At 37.8% G+C, this 22851-nt stretch overlaps 1 protein-coding gene across 3 annotated transcripts in view; it reads right to left on the minus strand.

Annotated features, from left to right (window-relative positions):
* The window catches only part of LOC102687061 (frizzled-3), a 38983-nt gene that overhangs the window by 7647 nt on the left and 8485 nt on the right, over nt 1–22851 (minus strand). For 2 of the 3 annotated variants that reach the window (XR_001478216.2, XM_015344701.2), the window contains exons 4-7: nt 13500–13696; nt 10490–11507; nt 1645–1793; nt 487–723 (exon numbers count right to left, since the gene is read on the minus strand). Coding sequence is in view for 2 of the 3 variants with exons in the window: in XM_015344701.2 (XP_015200187.2) it covers nt 487–723; nt 1645–1793; nt 10490–11507; nt 13500–13696 (1601 nt within the window). In the remaining variant the exon portion in view is untranslated. The remainder of the gene's footprint in view (nt 1–486; nt 724–1644; nt 1794–10489; nt 11508–13499; nt 13697–22851) is intronic. The other variant, XM_015344716.2, reaches the window with a different exon arrangement.

A 22851-nucleotide genomic window follows, 5' to 3' on the forward strand; every position in this document is an offset into this window, starting at 1 on the left:
ATTTGACTTATTTTACTCCAGGGTTTAACAAATGAATAAGTTTCAAGGAAATTTTTATATTAGGGTCACGTTTAACAGAACAGCACAATCAATTTAAAACAGCGCACGTCCAAGTTATTGTTTTTATATGATAAGCAAAAATAAAAAGACGACGTCCATTTCACAACAATTTGACCAATTTCAGTGCTCCCAAGCTGCAGGTCCTTTCAGCAGTTTTCCCAAAACAATAAGTTAAATTTTTGTATTTGGCTCCAAATCACTATTCAAACATATCAGAGTCAGAAAACAAAGATATGACACCCAGAACTTTGTGTTGCCTTACAAAAGCTGCAGTTTGTAACATCTGAAATAGACAAAAGGTCTAGACAAAGGCACATGTTTTCATTCCTACCTTAATTTTAATGTAATTCAAGGAGCTCAAATTCAAATTCAAATAACATCACTTGGTTTAGAGCTGTTTGAAAGCTGCAGGCCGCACGGCCTTACCTGCCGTCTCGTGAGCGGTGCAGGCTGCCGTGGTAACTGCTCATCTTGCTGTGCACACTGCCTGCTTTGCTCCGCTGGTCATCTAGCATGGCTAAGTGAGTGGAAGAGGCATGGGTGGAGGTGCCCTGGGTGGATGTGCCCCTGGATTTCCGGATGATGGGAGTGTTGGGGTCTCGAAGCAGAGACTGGGCAAAGTCCGGCTCCTGCAGCACCTGCCTGCTCTCATTCACTGCGCTGCTGTAAAAGATAAGGGTGAAAAGCCAGGGAATGAATCTAACATCAACGCCAGCATCAGACCACATTAGACCAGCAACACACAGTGAAAGAAGACAGAGAGGCAGGGAATGGGGAGCCGAAAAAAACAAAAACAAAAAACATCCTGTCCTTCTTGACTAAGTGAAGTGATTACATACTGATGTTAAAAAGAAAAGTAATCAGTCTGCTGAACGAATAGGTTCAGCCCGAGCTATGCTTCTTTTAACTTGTCCTTTAGATTTTTCTTAATTGATCTGTTACCATTTGGAATACTGATTTGATTTGGATTCTTCCTGTGCAATTCAATGTATACTTCAAAGCAAATCGCATGCTGATCACGGTTTTCTAAAGGTTCTCTTTTTTGCTTTACTCTGTCTGGGTTGCTAAAAAACGCCAGATCTATCCAATCATTTCCACTTGTAGGTGCTCTGACAAACTGAGATAGAAAACAGTCATTAACCATGTCTGCCATTTTGGTTTCTGCTTCTTCTGTTTCCAGTTCTATGAATGTAAACCTGAATTCTCCTGTAAAAAATATTTTTCCTTTGCCTAATAAATTCTCAATTACATTACACTGTGGAATTACAATTAATAAATTGTGATGAATATTGGTTTAGTAAGTATATAACAGGTTACCTATTGCTTTAAGTGATATCTTGTCCCACCACATCTAAAGGGGTATTTAATAAATGCATTTAATAAATGCTCAGAAAACCCCTTACAGTACACAAAGTGTGGCCCACCCTACCAGTATCAGTGCAGAGAACTATTCAGAAGCCATGTTTCTTTCAGAAGAAGCAGATATCATTTTAAAAGGATAGAAATCATGAGGAAAAACCTTTACTAAAAGTAAAAACGGTAGTGTTAGCCCTTTCAACTTCCCCCATTTCCACCATAACTCACTCTTTTCTGCGCCGACCGTGGAAGAAGCTGGCCCACTCAAAGCAGGTCTTCTTGCTGCCTACCCAGAACACAGATGGAATGCCCACAACCAGCGCCATCAGGTACTTCATCAGAAAGAGGATAAGGTCAGGCCTGCTTGTCTGAGATACCTACACAAGGGGCCAGACAGCAAAACATGTTTCAAAAAACCTGATGAAGAGTTCCGAAAGGAGCACTTGCTCTCCATTAAATCTCAAAACGAACTTCTTAGGAGCTGTTTCTCAAGATTGTGTTCTTATAAATATCCTGATTTTGGAAATCCACACCTGTAGTAATAATTAGGATACTCTTATTTAAAACTCCCTTTTACAGATTGTCAAAATGAAGTTTTAACCTAATAGAGCCTGGCTCAGGAGGAACATCTCAAAACTGTGCAAGCGTTTGGCACAAAACACCCAATAATGGAATTAAAGGACTGACTGTGATGAAGATTCACTATTTTAAGGACGGCTATGTGAATCCTCAAAAGCAGACTCATCTCAACTACAATTCTCAAAGAAGAACAAATATAACAGATATTGAAATTCTTAGTCTTGACAAATTTGCCAAATGGAAAAATAAGCAGCTTCTTATTTTAACTCAGCAAGTGATACATATTATAAATATTTATGAATTTACTACCTACAACATTTTCTCAGTAAAGAAAAAATAGAAATGAGAAAAAATATTGTGTACTTCTTGGCTTTTAAGCTAAGCTAGAGTTGGACAATCCACTAAAACCTATACCCACATCATCTCCTAAGTAATATAATTATTGCTACATGTATTTTTTGGAGGAGGGGGTTTCATTTCCACTTACATTTCTCTGCTGGATATCAAAGTCTGTGTCATTATCAAAATAAAACCAATATGAAGGTTGATCACACAGGAGAATCTGAAGATTTTTAACCTATTCTCAATTGGAAACTAAAGTAACACTATAAGCACCCCAAATGTACATAACAACACCATTTTTATCAGATGTGAATTCTATTTATAATGTACTGCTTGGATGAGGATAAACACAATATAGCATGCATAATCCTACAGCTATTTGACATTACAGGAAATCACAGTTAACAGAGGAGTTATAATGGTGTTTTTTAGCCTCACTCAGGTAAAGCATTATAATTTTTGTAATTAATCCAATTCTCACCATAATGGCATTACTTACAATTAATATCCTATAAGGGCCTAAATAGTATATCTATATAAAGTATATAAATATATTATATATATAGTGGATCAGATGTCACTGTATTTATGACTTTCTAACTACAACAATATTATTTTTTAACAGGAGTTTAAACAACATAAAGCCCTGGCAGTGTTAACAGGACTCACTTAAAGATGGTATTATACATTTTTCACAGACATTTATCCACGCCCATATCTATATTTTGGATGATCACATGTGCCTTGAAGTTTGTCAGTGTTGCCTTATCCCTGTCAAACCTGCTCTGTTAAGTCAGACCAGGCATCATTTGTTAAAAGTCTTTGGTAGTGTTAATGTATGCACACATATCAAATCAATACATTATAACATGTTTTAGCAGGTGCAGTGTGTGCACACTGCCCTGTCTCTCCAGAGACAGCCAAGCCTTTTCATATCTGTGCAGCCTGGCCCCAGGGCCTGTTTGTTTTGAGGACAGTGTGCGTCTCAGCCTTGATAGACTACACAGCTCACTGATCACAGACAATCCTCTCTTCTCCTTACTGCACACAAACTAGAAACCATCTGTGCTGACCTCTCTGAAACACTTCATGATGGAACATATGTGCCATGTGGGTATCAGAAAGGTGTTAGAAATGAAAACTAAAAAAATCATTTGATATATTACACTCCTAAACCTCAAAAACAGTGATATACAGTAACAATGCCAAAGGGGCAGATTCTGAAGCACTTAGTTCTGTATATAATTTAACACAGTTCAATATAGCTTTACAGGTAAGAAAAAAAGATCTTCTAGCCAGCTCTGTAGAAAAAAAAGGGTGGATCACATCCTAAGAAGAATCACCAGCTTGCCTGACTCTCTCTGTAACTTCAGCTTTCTTTGTACCTTCTCTATACCTTCAGCCTCTAGGTCTCCCTGGAGGCCTAGTATCTAGAATGAGCCTTTTCCAAGTCGAGCTAAGATTCATACCTGCTTCTTGATATCATTCACCCCTCACACCATTTCCTCCCAAAAGCCCCTCAAACGTTCACTGCTGCACATAAATACACATCCCCAGAGAGAAAACAATTAATCTATCCCTCTCAATTTTTTCCTCCTCGCCGAGGAGCCCATCCACCCATCCAGCTATTATCAGAAAAGTGCCTGCTGTGGTGAGGCCGAGGCAGCACAGAGCCTGTTCTGGAAACAAAGGTCGCAAGATGGGACTGAGAAAACATGACTGCTCTCGCCTATGATAGGATGTCTATCCATCAAAGGGCTATGGAGAAAATGACTAAGAACAGCCAATCAAACCTAAGCAGAAAGACTCTTGGATGTGGGAAAAACAGGAACAACAGGAAAAAAAAACTATTAAAAGCCTTTTTTAAAAAACAGAAATTCAGTGCTGCTTGGATGTTTGTGAACCATTATTGTAGTTCTTTAAATGTTACATTTTTACAATTAATTAGTCCTTATGTTTCTAAAAGAAAGTGTTCACACATTTTATATGTTGCTTAGGAACTGATACATGCAACAGCCAAAGAAATAGGTAAATAAGGAAATTGTGCATGTGGAAAAAATCAGCTCAGTCAATGAGGTAAGTACAACTAGGTGCTAAAATAACGTTACTGAGTTAACCAATTAAAGAGCCAATCACCAGGACAAACTTTGGGAGGCCCCCTAATATATAAAGGGAAGAAACCTAGTCAATGTGGTCTTATCCATACAGTTTAGTGTATTACACCATGACACAACCTGAAGAGAGTTTTTTTAAGAGCTATTCACTCTTGGGGGGGGGTTATAAAACCTTAAGAGAATGTTTTGGAATTCATCAGTATACTATAAGACAAATAAGGAACAAGTAATAGGTTTATTCCATGCTGAAAAAAAGAAGAGAGAAAACACAACGTTTCGGCCATGGAGCCTTCTTCAGGTGAACTATAAGACAAATAGTCTACAAACTGAGAAAATATAAGTAATAGGTTAATTCCATGCTGAAAAAAGGAAGAAAGAGAACACAACGTTTCGGCCGTGGAGCCTTCTTCAAGTGTGAGGGTTGTAGTTCAGGTGGGTAGCTGCGTCAGCATGCGTCGGCTGCAAAGGAACAAGTAATAGGTTTATTCCATGCTGAAAAAAGGAAGAAAGAGAACACAACGTTTTGGCCATGGAGCCTTCTTCAGGTGTGAGCAGGTCCTCACACCTGAAGAAGGCTCCACGGCCGAAACGTTGTGTTCTCTTTCTTCCTTTTTTCAGCATGGAATAAACCTATTACTTGTTCCTTTGCAGCCTACGCATGCTGACGCAGCTACCCACCTGAGAAAATATAAGACAACCATGACTCTACCTAGATGTGGATGTCAAACAAAGTTATCCCACAGCGACAAGAAAACTTACATAGGATGTCCTTTAAAAACCGAGGACCACAGCCAAGGATCTATACACCCTGTCTTGCTTCAGCTGATGTCTATACCTCAACAATATGACACAAGCTGAATAGTAATGACATTCAAGGTAAGGCAGCCAGAAGAAAACCTTAAAAAAACACTCCTGTTTGTCTTAAGCTGGCAAAAGACCATTTGGGTTATCCTGTACACATCCTGGAAGAATGTTTTAGATGGATGGATGCATCTAAAATTGATCTTTTTGGCCACAAAAACAAAATCCCATATTTGGGAAAAAACTTAACATTGCCTACGACCAAAATAACCTTATCCCCAGTGTTAGGCATGGTGCTGGTCATGGTTTGGGGCTGCTTTTCTGCCCATGGACCTGGACGACTTCACCATCATCAAGGGAGCTACGAATTCAGAGCAACACTAAAATATTCTGGAGGAGAACGGCAGGCCCACCATCTGTAAGTTTAATTTTTGTGTTTTGGAATGACCGAGTCAAAGTCCACATTACAATCCATTAGAAATAGTGTGAAAAGACCTAAAGTTGGCTGTTCCAGACAATAAATCTGAAGCAGTTGAAGCAGTTTTGCAAGGAAGGGTGAGCAGAAAAGGCAGATCTGAGAAACTATTGATTAAAAACTAGAGGAAACGTTTGGTTGCTGTCAAAGCTGCTAAAGGATGTACCACCACTTACTTCTGCACACAGGGATCATTGAGTTTCTGTTAAATAAACATGTTTTATTTAATAAATAGTAAAACTATATATGTTTGTAAGTGTGCCATTATTCAGGTTATCTTTATTAAATATTGGAGTTCAGATAAAAGAGTTCTTTAAGATTGTTTGTCTTTCAAAGACATTTCAAAGACATTCAAAGATGAAAAGTTCACATACTTTCGAGCAGCACCGTACAGTCTAAACATACACAAATATATTCTTTTTGGTGCAGCCTGGATTTGGAGCTTCTATGTTCTTTTTTATTTTTGTTTCCTTTTTATAGTATAACAGCATTTTCTAAATTGTTAGATGAGGCAATACGGTTTTAAATTTCTCAAAGAAATGTATGGGCATTTGTTTATTGCCTCACATAAAAATGTGAGGTAATGACAGATCAATGGATGCTATTTACATAGTTAAAATCAGTTGGCATATTTACAGAGCTAATATTTCTCTACGTTTCTCTGGGTATTTATCATTAACATGAAATGTTTAACGTTCGCAATTGTTTTGTTTTTTTTAATACTTTACAAAATCCAAATGGGATTTTGTCATAGATGCCTTTTTTTAATGAACATTTCACTGTTTTTCACTTTGATTCAGTATTTGTCAACACCCAAGTAATTTTTTGGAGATAAATACTATAAAGCTTTAATGAGCAAATTGGTAATCTCAACAGATGCCACACGTCTACAGCACGTATTGTATTTTAATTTGGCAGTGATACAGATTATCTGGGGGGGGCAGTGATCAGCATTCCTGTCTTGCAGTACTGGAGTCCTGTGTTCAGTTCCTGACCTGGGGTGCTATCTGCATGTAGTTTGTATATTCTCCCCAAGTTCATGTGCGATTCCTCTGGGTGCTCCGATTTTCTCCCACAGTCCAAAAACATAATGGTAGTTTAACTAGCTTCTGGGAATATTGGCATGTGTATGTGTTTGTGTCAGTAAGTGCAATGGGATGAACTGGTGTCCTGTCCAGGGGCGTACCCTGCTTTGTGCCTGTTGCTTGCCAAGTTAAGACTCTGCTCCACCTCGAGCCTGAATTAGAAGTGGTTAAAAATGGATGGATGTCAGAGCTCTAGGTTTATGTAGAAATTCTTGTAAATTTGTATGCACACAAATGTACAGGCATTTTTATTGCCCTGTTGTTTAAACTTCAATACCTGATGTAAGAACAATGATATGTGAAAAATATCTCTTTAATTGAAGCTCCAATTTATAAATATGTTAATCTGTTCATTTTTTGTATCAAGTAGCTGGATTACACAGAAGAGAGATATCCAGCACACAGCAGTAATTTGAGAATACCTTTATCAAACCATGTAATGAGATGAGAGAGAAGTTCTGCCTGGGAGAATCTCCTAGACTGGGAACACATATCCTCCCCTGTGCCGGATAAGTGGTTAATAATTAAATTGGGAAAGAATGTAGGATGTCTTTTGAAGTGGTTGTTTTGGTGGCAGCCTTTGGTTGAATTACTAGGGTAAGATAAAAAAGAAGCTGCACATGAAAGAGCTATGTCCTTCAACTAGAAAATCCCAGGCAGTTGTTGTGACTCATGATTGTTAATTTGCATTATTTTTGCAATGAACAGGGTAAAACAGGTGTTTAGGAGACATGTTATCAAAAACACATTAATAGCATAATGGACTAGTTAATAGGATTCTGATGTAGTCTACTAGATACTGTCATTTGTGTAACACACAATGTGCAGCTCACAAAAGCTAAACACCAAAACCACCTGACCCTAAGACAAACATGGGTTTTTTGAAGATGCCACATAAAACATGAAATGAAAAATATTAAATAATTGCATCTTTTGAGGTTAAAATTGGTGCTAAATTAATAATTTCTTATTAATTATAAAATAACATGACTGATAATACAAATTATTTATTTTTGTAAATCTCAAAAGGTAACAGAAAAAGTTAGAAATACATAAATACAGCAGGTTCACTTATGACACCAGTATTATAATACTTTAATTATTATAATTATTTTAATATTATAAGTATAATATTATAAGTGTTATATTTTAATAGTATTATCTGCAGACTCTTTTTGGACAAAGACTCAATTTTTTTATGTAGTTGTGAGGATTCATATAGGAGAGATGTGAAATGAATATTGGTTGATGTCTGTTATATTCGCCAGCAGTCATATCGCCTTATAGCTCACAACTGGCAACCCACTGAAGCTAATCAGGTGTGAGCCTGGTCAGTACCTGCATGGGAGACCTCCTGGTTAAAACTAAGGTTGCTGCTGGAAGAGATATTAGAGGGGCCAGTATGATTTCATAATAGTCTACAGAGTTTGAATTTTATTACACACATACAGTATAATCCCTGGTATATCCCAGATTAGAGAAGACTAAAGATCATCCAGAACTGTGGAAAAGCCCACAACTGGATCTTCCACAAAGACACATGCCACAAAGGGCTTCACAGTTTAAGGAAATTCATGTTCTTTTCTTAGTTTTGGAGAACGCTTGTACCCGTGAAGTTCCCATTATATTGTAAGGTCACTTGTAAGAGGAACATCAAAGATAGGTATTTCTACAATGATATTCTTAAAATACTTGGAATGGACCTAAGCAAGATGGCCACAGGGAGGAGTGAGTTGACCTATCAAAAGAAGGGTCCTAAACAACAATACAACTGGGAACAGGTGAGCTCCATTAGGTAGTACAAAATATAAATGACCCTGAAGGAATCAGCAGCCAGAAGTAGAAAGTTTTGGATGGATAGTGAAATTTGTATTTGAATTTAAGAATAAACGGACTAGTAAGAAAATATTTTACGGATTTAATGATTTACAGAAAAAGAATGAAAAAAGACAACGATTTACGGATTGTGATTCAAGAGAAGAGTGGGAACTTTTATAAACAGTAAAAGATGTTGTTTGCCTTTAGACAGGAGAGTGGAGCTTGAGGTGAAAACAGAGAAAATTGAAAGAAAGCCCTGCAGTGTAAGTAACTCTGACCATTTTTTTCCTGATTCAAAGTGTTCAATCCCCATGTGACGCTACAATATTTTCACAGAGATGGAATAATCTTCAGAGTGTTGTTGTCAATAAATCCAAAGTAATCTTAGGTAGTTGTCTTGAATTTTCTTATTCTAATTGAAGACATAATCTTCACTAATCCCTGGAGCGGCTCAACAAGTAAAGGCTCATGTCCAAGGAGAGCAGTTGGACTGTGTGATCATGGGTTCAGTCTGGGTTATGGAACTAACTGACTATGACTGGGATTCTCCAAGTGCTCTGCCAATTAGGAGGACAGGGTGGAATCAGTCAACAAGAGCTGTTTCAGCTTTAAGCAACACAGCAATTCCTGTGACCCTAAGACAATACGCAGTCCAGTGATGCTCCTCAAAAACATCCAGGGCTGTGCTACCTGAGTTGATAAATACAAATGACTTGAAGGAGGGCAGATCAGAGGGCCCTGTCTTCACTGTGTGCTCACAGCGTTGGCATCTTCAAGCCGAGATTTGGAAAACACAGATGGATATTTGAAATTGTGTTGGTGTAACCAAAAAATGTAGAGATTGTATTTTTTAAAAGATAAGCCTTCAGAATATGTGAACTAGATGCATATAAATTAAGATTTTCAGTGTTCATTTTCCCATTCATTTAAACTAATTGTAAGCTTATTTGGTTAGTTGATTAAAACTACAAATAATGCTTATTACAAGACAAGGGTTTTCAATTAATGTCTTAGAAATATTCTGCCTTATTTGTAAATGGAATACAACTGGCATGATTTTGATCACTTGTCCCCAAACCTGTTAATTTAATATTTCATTCCTTCAACAACCTAATTTAGTCTCATTTTTTTTCTTTGTGCTCTGACTTATTTCACTGCTTACCAAACAGGATTTGTGATGAACAATATTTCTGTTAAAACAGGTGTTCATACATTGTCTAAAAACTGCAATGACTTGCAGAAACCATCCAACAAGATACTGTTTAAAAACATGAATTATGTTTTAAACCCTTGGATCCCAGCTCAGGTCCTGGGGGAACCCTGTGTTTGTTAGTGAACACTGGTGCTAATAATTGACTTGTTTAGACTGTTTACCTCTTTCTATAGTCAGCACTTGGTTTCCAAACTACTATGCTTCAATCGTATTGTTCCAATTCCTTTTGCATTCAAAACATATAACCTTTCCTTCTGTTTAGGAAGAACTTACTCTCTTGTTTCTCTCTAAAGGTGATCAATTTATGTTAATTCAGTTAACACTAATTAGTAAGGGAAAATCTGAAACTCAGAAATTCACATAAGGATGAGACCAATTATAATCACTTTCACTTTTTTTAAATCTGAAAGAAAAGAAAAAGAAAACTGAAATGCAATTAAGAATTCAGCTGACACAAAAACCAGAACACAGTTTAAAGCAGTTAACCATAATCCCTAAAGCTATGATACTTTATAGTCTGTTTTAAGAATTTGATTGATTGCTATTTGTATAAACTAAATGTTGCACTTTTGAACATATTAGATATGGTTTCTATTATATGGGCTATATAGTATGCTGACACAAACAGCCAAGTAAAAGAGCCTACCTGGTAAGGACAGGGAATGTGATAGTCACGACAGCGCTCCTGCACCCAGGTGATCTCCCAGACGGACCGGTAGCTTTGTTCGTAGAAGTAACATCCGATGACCACGAGCAAGGGCACCAGGTACAGCACGCTGAACACCCCAATCCGGATCATGAACTTCACCAGCTTGTCCTGATTCTCCTTCTCCAGCGGGATCTCAATACGCACCCGGTTTAGGGACACGATGCCTGCCAGCAGCAGGGAGACGCCCACCAGCACATCGAGACACAGCGGGGCCAGCACAAAGTAGCGTAGTGCGTCCACGTCGTAAAGCCCCACAAAGCACACTCCGCTCACGTTGTCACCCTCAATCTTGTTCATAGCCAGCAGGATCACTGTCAGTGTGCCTGGGATGCCCCAGGCACTGGCATGAAACAGGAGGGCTTTCTTCTCAATGGCTTCACTGCCCCACTTGGGCACAGCTGCTAAAAACCAGGTGATAGTGAGAATGACCCACCACACACTGCCAGCCATAGTGAAGAAGTAGAGTACCATGAAAAGCAGGGTGCAGGCTTTGTTGTGGGAGCCCTGCGTGACAGTGGAGGCCTTGTAATGGCCAGGACTGGCAGCGTTGCAGGCCACCCGGTCCTCTAGCAGGAAACCCAGGAAGAAGACCAAGGAGACCATCATGTAGCAGACAGCATAGAAGATGATGGGCCGCTCAGGGTAGCGGAAGCGAGTGACGTCAATGAGGAAGGTCAGAAAGGTGAAGAGGGTGGCTGACAGACACACAATGGAGATGACGCCAATGAAGTAGCGCGCAAAGGAGAGCTCTTCCCGACGGAAATACATGTTGGGGCAAGGAGGAGAGCAGTCTCGCACCCCGAGGAAGGAGTAGCTCAGGTCCGGTTCAATCTTCAGCTCACGTGGGCACCAGAAGCCGTAGTCCCGCTGAACGGCCATGGGGGACTCCTCTGTGCTGTCCAGACTAGATAGCAGGTCCACAGGGCGGGGGTAAGACTCATCACAGTCTGGGAACCTGAGGAGAGCACCAATACAAGGCGTAAGTGATATTTAACCAGATTATTTTACTCTTGTCAATAAAATTAAGACCCGAGGACAAGGTATTTAACAAACTGACAATGCATGTAATGCATTTTATAACCAAAATTAAAAAAGAATGGTGCTTTTTAATCAGAGTAGCAGACTGGTAAGGACTCTTTTAAAGAAATGCTTCTCTTTAGAATTATAGATTACTAAATTTGAAATACCAGAGACAACACGGGAAGTCATGGAAAGCAAAAATTCTATTTTAACCTAGTGTGATTTAGTGTTTCATTTAAAAAAACAATATTTCCCCAGATTTCCCAAATAAAAATATGCTTCAGTAGAATATTTAAAACCATCAATCATAAAAAGTGCATAACTCTAAACTGTTATAGACAGATTCCCATATACAGTATAATTGAATTGAGGTTGTGGCGTTAATGAGTGTCAATGTTAAAGTATAGTGTTCATGAAACGCATTATAGATCAACAGAGTTTGTGTAAAAGGAAATATTAGTTGATACAATATTATATCAATATGCTAAATTGTCACTGGTTGTCAGGTAGACCATCAGAAACTCAAGACCTACAAAGTATAAGCAGTGTTACCATCATAGAGTAGTAAAGAGTAGTAAATATATTGTGAATGTTGTGGCTTGTGGCAAGCAAGTAGGAGATAAGAAAAGATCACTTTATTGGCCATATACAATTTTTTATATTACGAATTGTCTCTTCGCATACCCCAGCTTGCTCTCCAGGAGTCACACAGACAGGAAGAGAAGCTCGGGGTCAGAGCACATGGCGCCCCTGGAGCAGTTGGGGTTAAGGGCCTTGCTCAGGGGCCCAACAGAATAGGATTCTATAAGAGATGGTCATGTAAATAATCTAAAAGTAATAATCAGCCCTATTATGTAAGCAAAGATCATGTAGAGAACAATTATCGAGCATAGTTCTGACATCACAGTAATAAATAACAGCCTCGGTCATCCAACACAGGCCCTCCCTCAATCCAAAAGATAGGCAAAACTGGGTAGATAAAAAGTACAAATCAAGGCTAATGTATACTGAGCATCTCATGAAACTTAAAATCTGTTCAAGTTTAATCAGGAACCTGACAATCTTTTTTGTAGTAGATGCACTGGCAAAAGATAAATCCTTGTTAATGTCTGTTATGTTAATCTTATTTAACGCCAAATGTTGACCTACATTCCTTCACTGAATGACACAGACTTCAGTCAGTTATAAATATGGTGGAATGGGTACAAGGGGCACCCTCACAGTATTGTAATCCATCATGCTGATGAGCTAACAGTCTGGATGGAGTTGGTGTGAGATTAGTTTCTACTGTGGTAGAGGGGAGTGGAAATGACCTTATTTTATACTGTGGGATATATGATCAATTAAAAAGAAAGTAGATAGATAAGCAGACTGTCAAGACTAATAAATCATTGCAAATTCTAATAGGCAACAAACAGGCTTACTCAGTGAAAATTGCTTTCCAATGAGTAAATAAAGACAATAAGCATTTTGAGAAACAGAAAAGAAGAAAGTAAAGTTCACTGTTACAAATATGAATCCATTTATAATGGACTATGATTGAAGACGTTCGAGTAGGGAGTTGTATCAGCAATAGGTTGCAAAGGAATGATTCAAGATTCATTCCATACTACAAGGTAAAATGAAATGCTATGATTTGGCTGTGAATCTTTCTTCAAGTGTGAGGAAGAGAGGGAAAGTAGCAAATATTTAAGGCATAGGGTAACAAAAAATCGAGGAGGTAGGAAGGGGTGGGGACCGGGTGGGAAATATGCATAAAGTGAGTGAGAATTGGTGTCCAAACAGAGGGAGAACAGGAGGAGAGGTGTGGGCAGCCAGAATCTGTAAATGAATACAAAGGACTCAGAAGGAGATGAGCCTGTCATTGCAGAATCACAAGGCAGACACGCAAGCACAATCACAACAAGGCAAGCAGGCGGAGGGTTACCTGCTGCACTCCATCTCTTCTGGCCAGGACACTCCAAACATTTCCATGAGCTTGGTGCAGTCCCGGTGTGCCCGCTGGCAAAGCCGGCGGCAGGGCAGGGAGACGCGGCCATACTCTGTGCACACAGGGGCGTAGAGAGCACACAGGAAAGGCCGCAGGTCCAGAGAGCACTGGAGGTTCACCATTGGGTGGAAGGGCTACAACACAAACACGGGACACTTAGTGAAGCCTAGAACAGAAGAGCAGTTATTTTTCTAAGCATTAGGACTTTTACGCTGTCAGAAGAGGTGTGACATCTTGCTCAGCCATACATAACCAGGTCAATGGGTTAAAAAAAAGCCTGATAAAATATGAACAAAAATAACTAATCAAATGCTGATGAATAAGTGCTTCTGTGAAGAATGTGCACTCTGAGGTTTCAAAAATGGGTCTTAAAACTACTATATGAAAAATGGGTTAACATCTTATACCAATAAATAGAACAAGAACTTAGAGGATCATTATTAATGCCAACCAACAGTAAGGAGGACTGCAGGATCATCAAGTAAGGGAGCAAGGTGGGATACACCCTGGACAGGACGCCAGTCCATCACAGGGCGCACACAGACATGCACACACTCACACCAGAGCACCGGGGCCAATTTTCCCAGAAGCTGATTAACCTACTAATATGTCTTTGGACTGTGGAGGAAACCCCTGTGAACATGGGGACAACATACAAGCTCTACACAGACAAAGCTCCAGGTCCAAAATAGAACCCGGACCCCATCACTGCGAGGCAGCAATGCTAAACACTATGCCAACAATCTGACAAAATGACATTTCAAATAATTAAGCTTTCACTGACTACAACAAATTCTTGTTGAAAGCAAAATTCACAATAAAGTCCACCGAAGGCTAAAGGACAACCAGGCGTCAACTCTGAGTTAACTAAAGCACACCAGAAAAAAAGACTAGGGAACCGCAGTAACTTGATGCTTCCAATTCACGCGAACAGGGTTATCGGCAGTTCTGAAAGGCTTTTTTTCCATGAAACACACATTACACACAAAGGGCCGAGGCAGCAGTTCGTGATGTCAGCCTGCTGTGTGAGGGAGCAGCTGCCAGGCAGGGAATTGACATGCAAATCCCAGGATCCAAGCAACAATGAAACCACACTCACTGCCAAGCCGTGACACATTCGCTTCCTACTGAGGATGCACCATTGTCTCCACCGGTCTGCCTCAGGGAGCTCGGAGGAGCAGATAACCCTCAATACATCAGTGGCATGAATATGAACCTTGTTTAAACCCAGAGATCCAGTGAATAGCAAGACAGGGAAATAGAAACTGAAAATGAACCATGGTGCTGCTAATTTACAGTTATTATACCGTTTTAAAAACAAGTGTTTGACAAGTCATTTCTTGGTTAAATAATGGTAAGAGAACATGAAATTGTGTTAACTTCTCCTGAGGATATACCTTTATAAACAATATAAAATGACTAAGATTGTCGGTTTCATTCAACTAGTTCAGCTATGGATTGTAAAAAAAAGTTACTTCAAAAGTTTCAGCTGATTCCATTTTTTTTAGATTATTATTTTCAAGTGCATGTCTCTGAAACATGTCTTTTGGGTAGGATGACATAATTTGGGAAAGCCTGTATCCATTCTGTATTATTCTGTGTACTGGTAGTCATGCAAAAGAGAATAAATGTCTGCTCAGAAAAGTTTAAAAGAAAGTCCTAGGTATAAGACAATACATTGGGGAAACTGGAAATTTATGGCAACACATTTACATAATTACTTAAGGCAGTAAACTGATGTTGCTTTATCTAATCCAAAAAACTAACAGTTCAATTTGCAGTCACAGCATTCATTAATTATTTCTATATGGTGCTCAGTACACTTACTATTCAAGCATATTGCACTGTAATCCAAACACCTATACACTGTAATTGCCTACACTGTATTTTTGCTCATTGTAAAATTTACTACATTAGATATATGTTGTATCTTGCAACTCACTAAATTATCCTACTTAGGAAATATGAAATATTTCACAGGTTACTAGTGATTCATAGTTTTTAAATGCATTGAACTTGTTGCCATTGGATAGAGTAATGAGACAAACGAGTAATTAAGGACCTTGAGGACACTAATATATCTTATTAACTATAATTTAAAGGTTTCTCTGATACTTGATCCTGGTGTCCTTTACTAAAGTGTAAAAATAATATTTATTGTTTTCTTGCCTTCATACATAATAGCACTCTCTTAATTTCCAGCTTCCTTGTTGAGCTCATGGCTGAGAACACATCTATTTTATTAACAAGACATGCAACTCAGTGAAGACAAATGCAGCTGGTGTCAGCTTGGCTTCACTTATCGCACATCAATGATCTATTGTACTGACAGCAGTGACACCCCAACTGACCTGCTGCTGTGTATTGTGGCCTCTGGTGAAAGCTCCCTGAAGAGAAACATTCTTCATCCATTTTTCATCCAGAAAAATTATTTTCTGCATTCACCCACTTTTTCCTTCATTTATTTCCATCACAAACACAAGACAACCATATATTTTACACCAGAAATTTATAAGAACATCATGGGGAGTAATGAAAAATGGTACTTTGCACAGATATACTGCTTGAATAATATAACATAGTATCACATCACTATACAATTTCTTGCATTAGGAATTCATCTTTTCGCTTACCCCAGCTTGCTCTCCATGAGACACAGACACAGACAGGGAGAGAAGCTTGGGGGCAGAGTGCAGGGTCAGCAATTGTACAGCACCCTTGGAGCAGTTGGGGTTAAGGGCCTTGCTCAGGGGCCCAACGGAGTAGGATTCCTCTGCTGGCTGCGGGATTTGAACCGGCAACCTTCCAGCCACAGGCACAGATCCTTAGCCACAGAACCACCACTCTGCAACAGTGTGTCATAACATAACATAGCATACCCTAACATAACAGTGTGTCTGGTTAAAGAAGTAAAAAAATTATGTGAAGAAGTAAAAAAAATGTGATATCATTAAATGCACATGCTGTTCTGTGATCTCTTTAAGTTTAACAGTCCCTAAATCTTAATAATCACACCATGTCTGGTTCACAAATTAAACAGAACCTCAGTAGCGCATGTTTTTTTCTATCCCAGTAAAATGCATTATTGTAATAATGAAATGTATGTGTTAGGTAGAAGCATCTCACACCTGAAGAAGGCTCCTCATCCAAAACGTTGTGTTTTCTTTCTTCACTTTTCAGCATGGAATAAACCTATTACTTGCTCCTTTTCAGCCTACACATGCTGACGCAGCTACCCACTTGAACTACTAGAAGAAGCATCTTTATCTAACAATGCAAATTACGTGATACTATGCCATTTTAGCATCAAAAGTATTTTTTGACACTGACAAGAGGATATGGAAGATACCCCTGATGACAGGGAGGAACTCATGCCACTACTGCCCTGCGCAAGCAAGGACAGAGGAATTAATGTTAATTTAACACAACAGACCATCTTGTTCTCATAGAAAACTTGTGGATAAAATAATTAAATGTGACTCTGAAGTACTTTCTGCTAATATTTCCCAGTTCAGCTGTTTTTCGTAGTTAGGAAAAATATCAAATATCCATGTAGAGAACTGTTTCTCAGTTCTGGCTCTTGGTTGCCATAATTAGTTCAGGTTTTTGATTTTATGGCGAACTCTAAAACCTTTGTAATATTAAAATAAAAACATCTGTGTTACTTCAACATAAGGTCATTAATAGAAGCCATTTGAGACATAAAATGAAAAAAAAATTAAAACCTTCTACAGGCTGTGGTGTCCTTTTCAATGTCCTTTATTGATATGTAGTCGGTGAGGCCTTGGTGCATCTTTACCACAACAAGGTATAAACAAAAACCTGCACTGGCTGCTTTGGAAATTTGCCGTACACTGGCACTTATTTAAACACATGAACAGACAAATCTCATGTAATACATATGTAGTTAAGAGAGTTACTAAATGAAAGGAAAGGTAAGAATAACCACAACATATATTTGAACTGGCTGTACTTTACTACTATTAATATAAATACTAATACATGGTATTTGTTGATGATAAAAGAATTGTAGAATATATTGTTAGAGCATTTTGTTCTACTTGGAAGAACATTCATTTGCACCTGCAAAAACCTTGCCACTCCCTGTCCTACATTACTTTCACTGAAATAAAGAAAGGCTTCAAAGGTAAGGAGAGGTCACACGCACATTTTAATTCTTTGTAGAATTGAATGAATTTGGTTAAGCGCTTATGTCTCTGATCTGTAGTAGTGTAAATTTAGCAAGGGTGTGCAAACCTAGTCCTGAAGAATCAGTCTCTTCTGCATTTTCTCCAAGCTGAGATCAGCATGACTTAATTGGATCAGTTGCTTAATTTTCCTCATCTCATTACCTGACCATTTAAAGCTACAAGTATTTATTAAGGCCAGCTCAAGACTGTGGCTCCTATTGCATGTTTAACATCAATAATTATAAAAAGCAGGAAGTGTAATATAAAGTAGAAATATGAAATTAATCCTTTCAAACATTTGTATTTTTAAATAAAGAAATAAATGATGGCAATAGGGTCTCATCTGTTCCTTCTTTGAATGAATTTGAATAGAAACCCAGCGGGAGGCAGGAGCAAATGCAGTACAAACAGATACTGTTTCGAGTTAAAGGGTGCAGGTGGACTGTGGGAGCAAGCATTCCCTTTAATTAACAGGACCTGTGTCGAAAAAATGACAGATAACGTTAGAAACTTCTCCAGGCAGTGGCTGTTGTTCCCAAGGCTAGACAACAGGGCTGGATTCCTTACAAAGTTAATGGGTTTAAGGAGATGAATTGAAAGCTACAGGCTCTTTGAGGCATAAATCTTCCGAGGAAAACTGTTTTTAAAAGCCCTGATAGTGATCTCTCTGTGTGCAGGTGTTATGTGGTAGAATAGAAGGGGCTGGGTTATGGGATGGAGGGAGGTGACTCTGGCAGCTTTTGAGAAATGTTCTGTAATAGAAGTTTTTTTTTCCCCACAAGTGGTAGAAATTAAATACGTTTAAAACTATTCAAATAGCCCCTTAATTTTTTCCCTATTGCCCCAAGTCAACCAGATAAAAAAAAACTCCAGACAGGTATAAAATCAATCCTTGCCACGGAATGTTTTCTAACCAATTAAGTAGAATAAAAATTAACTAAAAATAATATTCATACGAGTGTTATATCCTAACCTTATCCTGACTATAATAAAGAGACATTTTATTAAAATGTAGAAAAGAGGAACATATTTACTCCAGATCTACATGATGAAAGCAACCAAATCCTCTCATTTGCATCCCAACTAAAAGTACATATTAAACTCAGAGAGAAAAATGGTGCTTTTATATATACATATTCCTTCTCATTAGATCCCAATGTAGGTAAACTTATTCACTTATTCAACTAAATTTATTCAAGACCAGGCTCTCTAAACTTATTCATTGCTCATTGGATACAGGACATAACCATTGGAAACATTATTCACCATATTTTTTTAAAATATCATAGCTGTGTTTACTGTGCACATACATCTCTGTTCTGAATATTGTTGGGACAGCTCATTCAACAGTTTGTGAAACAAGTGCGCAACCATATCATATGTCACTGGTTAACTGGACACGAGTTAAATGGGCTCTGGGATTAGTGATCAGTAGTGTCACCTGCAAACTGTGTGAGAGACTGATGGGACTAATGCTCAACAGCTGAGGTGTTAAGTAAAAAGCAGCTCTCCACATTTTATAATTGGAAAACCTCCAGTATTTTGGGGGAAGAAATGGCCAAAGGCACTTTAAAGGGTCAGCCACAATGTTAGCTCATCCAGTAAAATAAAACTTTAAATCAAACATTCTTTAATAAAGGTTAATGATAATTTCAAAACACTTCACACATTATTACATATTTATTAAAAATGTACTTGGTTAAATGCCAGATTACACAGATAATGATCTAGATCCAACAAGGAGAAGGATTAAGTTGAATTATACTATTGCAACATGATAAATATATTAGGGATAGTCTAACAGCAAACTATCAACAGAAAAAAACAACATAAAGCAACGTTTTCAGCAACAAACATTTATTTTCTTTAGATGTGTAACAAATATATTAAATTATCAAGAAAATCACATCATTAACTCCTAGTGTCCCTCACATCAGATTGAAATATGCATTGAAAACATTAAGCATCTAGCTTTTATTCTCTCTGAATTTATGCTTAGGAGTATAAAGGTATTTATAGGTATTCTCTTAAACTGGCAAACTAGAAACTCAGGTAAAATTAAAGACAGCTGAACATTCCCTAAACAGGTTGCATTAAATACAGATTTAGAGCATTTTCTCTCTCTTTATTTTCTGTGGAAAGGGTCTCGAGACCGCTTTCTAGGAAAAAAAGAGTATTGTGAAATTCATTGTTTTTCTTACATTTCACCTATCAATCAATGTGGTCATATGATGTCGGTTGTGAAGGTAGACACTTTTAACTGGTCAGTTCATCACGTTAACAAAACGTTTCTTTACACAAGAGAAGATATTTGGCTGCTAGACCTGAAATGTGAGGTAGGAGAAAGGTGATATAATTTAAAGGAATTAACATAATGAAGGAATAAGACTAGTGCAGAATTTGTTTTCTCATCTCTCATTTCTACATTTCTAGTGAAAAGAATTCCCCCCCAGCCAGTCCTGAATTTGGATCAGTCAGCTTTTCTTGGTTTCATCATCTCTCTCTACTAGTGCTTTGACTGCATTCATCCTTTACATTTTAATCCTGGCTACCATAGCAACCACCAATGCAGCAATAGACCAAATTAAATGAGGGTTTCACCAAGGCCTCCATCATAAAGGTCAAAGGTCACAGTGGGGACCGCCTTGTGAGAGCAGGAATGCGTATCCTTTGTCAGAGTACAATTAAAAGTGGTTTCTACAGCAACCACAGTAGCCAGGATGGCAAGAGGAGAAGCAGACAAGAAAAGAGACACAGGAAGAAGCCAGAGGCCTGTCTGCAGAAATCACATATGGCTAGAATCTTTACATTCTTTGTTAAAAGCTAAAAAACACTAGTCTTCACTGAAGTCTCTTGTATAAAAATATAATTATGAAAGTACATGTAAAAAATATTATTCTATTTATTCCTTTTTCATTAAATTCCAATGTAGCAAAATGAAATTGCAGTCTTGTACAAAAATATGATTTCAAACAACTATATGTAAAGGATTTTTTGGGGGGAAACAAAATTACAGCAGAGCCCATGAGAAACAATGTTTTTAGGAAGCATTTACTCAACTACTCATCAGAAGATTAAGATTAGGGCTTCATAGATTGCAAGGCATTCTTTAATTTATTAAAATATCTTATTTTAATACCAACCAGAAAACTAATTTAAGAAGTGGCATGAATTATTTTTGTTACTGCATAACTGTTTAGACAGTTCTTCCAGACCCTAATTTCTACTCTATCATGTATCTCTCGGCCATTGTACTACTCTACATTGTAGAACTGTCATAAATTTTATAATAGATTTTATTTTCTGCTCTATAGCATGTAAAGTTATACTGTACGAAAACAACCACATTTCCTTAGTACTGTGCCATGCTGTCATTTTATAGTGCTTCCCTTGTAAATATACAAAACATTGCATTTTTGATATCCAAATTATCAAAAGGATGAAGCCTAACAGATGAGAATAATGATCACTCCCAAACCTATAATTGCATAATGGCTATCACACTTCACACAAGAGAGTTCAATGCTGAATGTAGTGGGCTACCTCCTATGCAACACGTAAAGCCCTTTTGTAGTGCTTGGGATGAATAGTGCTAGGACAGATTTTTATTATTTCAAACCACACAAAAAAAATTGTAAGCCTAGTGAATTTTAATTTTGGAAGCCCAGAAGTTGTACTTTAAACACGACAAAGTAAAATTCACTGACAAATGCTGGGCCTAAACACTATACATTAGGAAATCTCCAATTAGACTTATATATCACATCCAATTTCAGTCATCCACACCCCCTGCTGCTACACTCTTTGTAATGATTGAATCTGAACTCACCTCACCACTGATTGTTTCTTTAGGCATGGTGATGCATAAGGCTGTATTTTCTGAACCTGGTTGCTTGATCTTTAAAGGTTATAGAAAGGTTAAACACTCACACTGCCATTGATCATGTCCACTTCCTTTGGATTTTGCACAATACATGCACACATGCTTTGAAATGTATAGCTTAATAGCGCACAACACCTCCTACTACTACTTGACAATAAGCAGCCGCAAGGAAAATGTAAGAGGAAAATTCCATTCACTGAAAAATTCCATAACAAAGGAATAACAAGTCTTTTAAAAACTGGAATGTGAGAGCTTTTAATTACTTAATCCATACACAACAATGAGTTTTTCTGAATAAAACAATATGGTAACCTAGGTTTATTCTGATCATGTTTGCCATAACATCTGTCAAAGCTGTTTGGTTTATATGACCAAACTTGGGCTTTTTATTTTATTTAACTTGACATTAAAACTTTACAATGCAGTATGGAGTTATTACAAGTCATGTGATAGCTTTCTCTCTGTCTATTACTGGATCACATGGAATCTGATCATTTTTATAAAGCATCTGCTTTGCATTAAAACCATTTAAAAACCAACTGTTTTACTGTAATTAGCCACAGTATTTCATGTTCCTCTGAGGTACAAAGCAGTTTATAGCTTTTGGGGGAAAAAATGTTTTATTTGTGAATCATGCATGTACTGCTTTACAATAATGCTGCAAAGCACAACTATAACATTTTGTTATTAATTGTAGGCTGTTTTATGCCAGAATGTCTCCCATTTGCTGCCGCATACTTGACTCAGATGGTGCTAAAGCTCACACCAAGCCACGCACAACAAGCAAAGCTGGAAGCCAACTTTCAACACAATAACAAAATCAAGATAAGATAAGATATGATATAACTTTACGGTCTGTCTAAATGTGTGAAAACGTCATTTAGCTTCACCATACAAAACTACAAAAAAAACAAATAACACACAGCATAAAATAAATACACATTAAAAACAAACAATAGTCTTAGATGTACAACAATACCTATACACATATCTCACACTGCCCATATCATATTTGCACAGAAAAACATTCACTTAGCTATGTTTAATATACTGACATCGCAGGGAACAAAGAATTTATTGGATACATTTTTCTTGGCCACAGGCATTCTAAAACATCCCCCCGAATGTAGCAGTTGGAAATTGGAATGAAGGGAGTGGGAGAGGTTATCAATGAAAAACTGACCTTTCTTTTGAACAGCAATATAATAATAATAAT

Source organism: Lepisosteus oculatus, chromosome 2, assembly GCF_040954835.1.
Source record: "Lepisosteus oculatus isolate fLepOcu1 chromosome 2, fLepOcu1.hap2, whole genome shotgun sequence".
In the NCBI taxonomy this organism is placed as follows: Eukaryota; Metazoa; Chordata; class Actinopteri; order Semionotiformes; family Lepisosteidae; genus Lepisosteus; species Lepisosteus oculatus.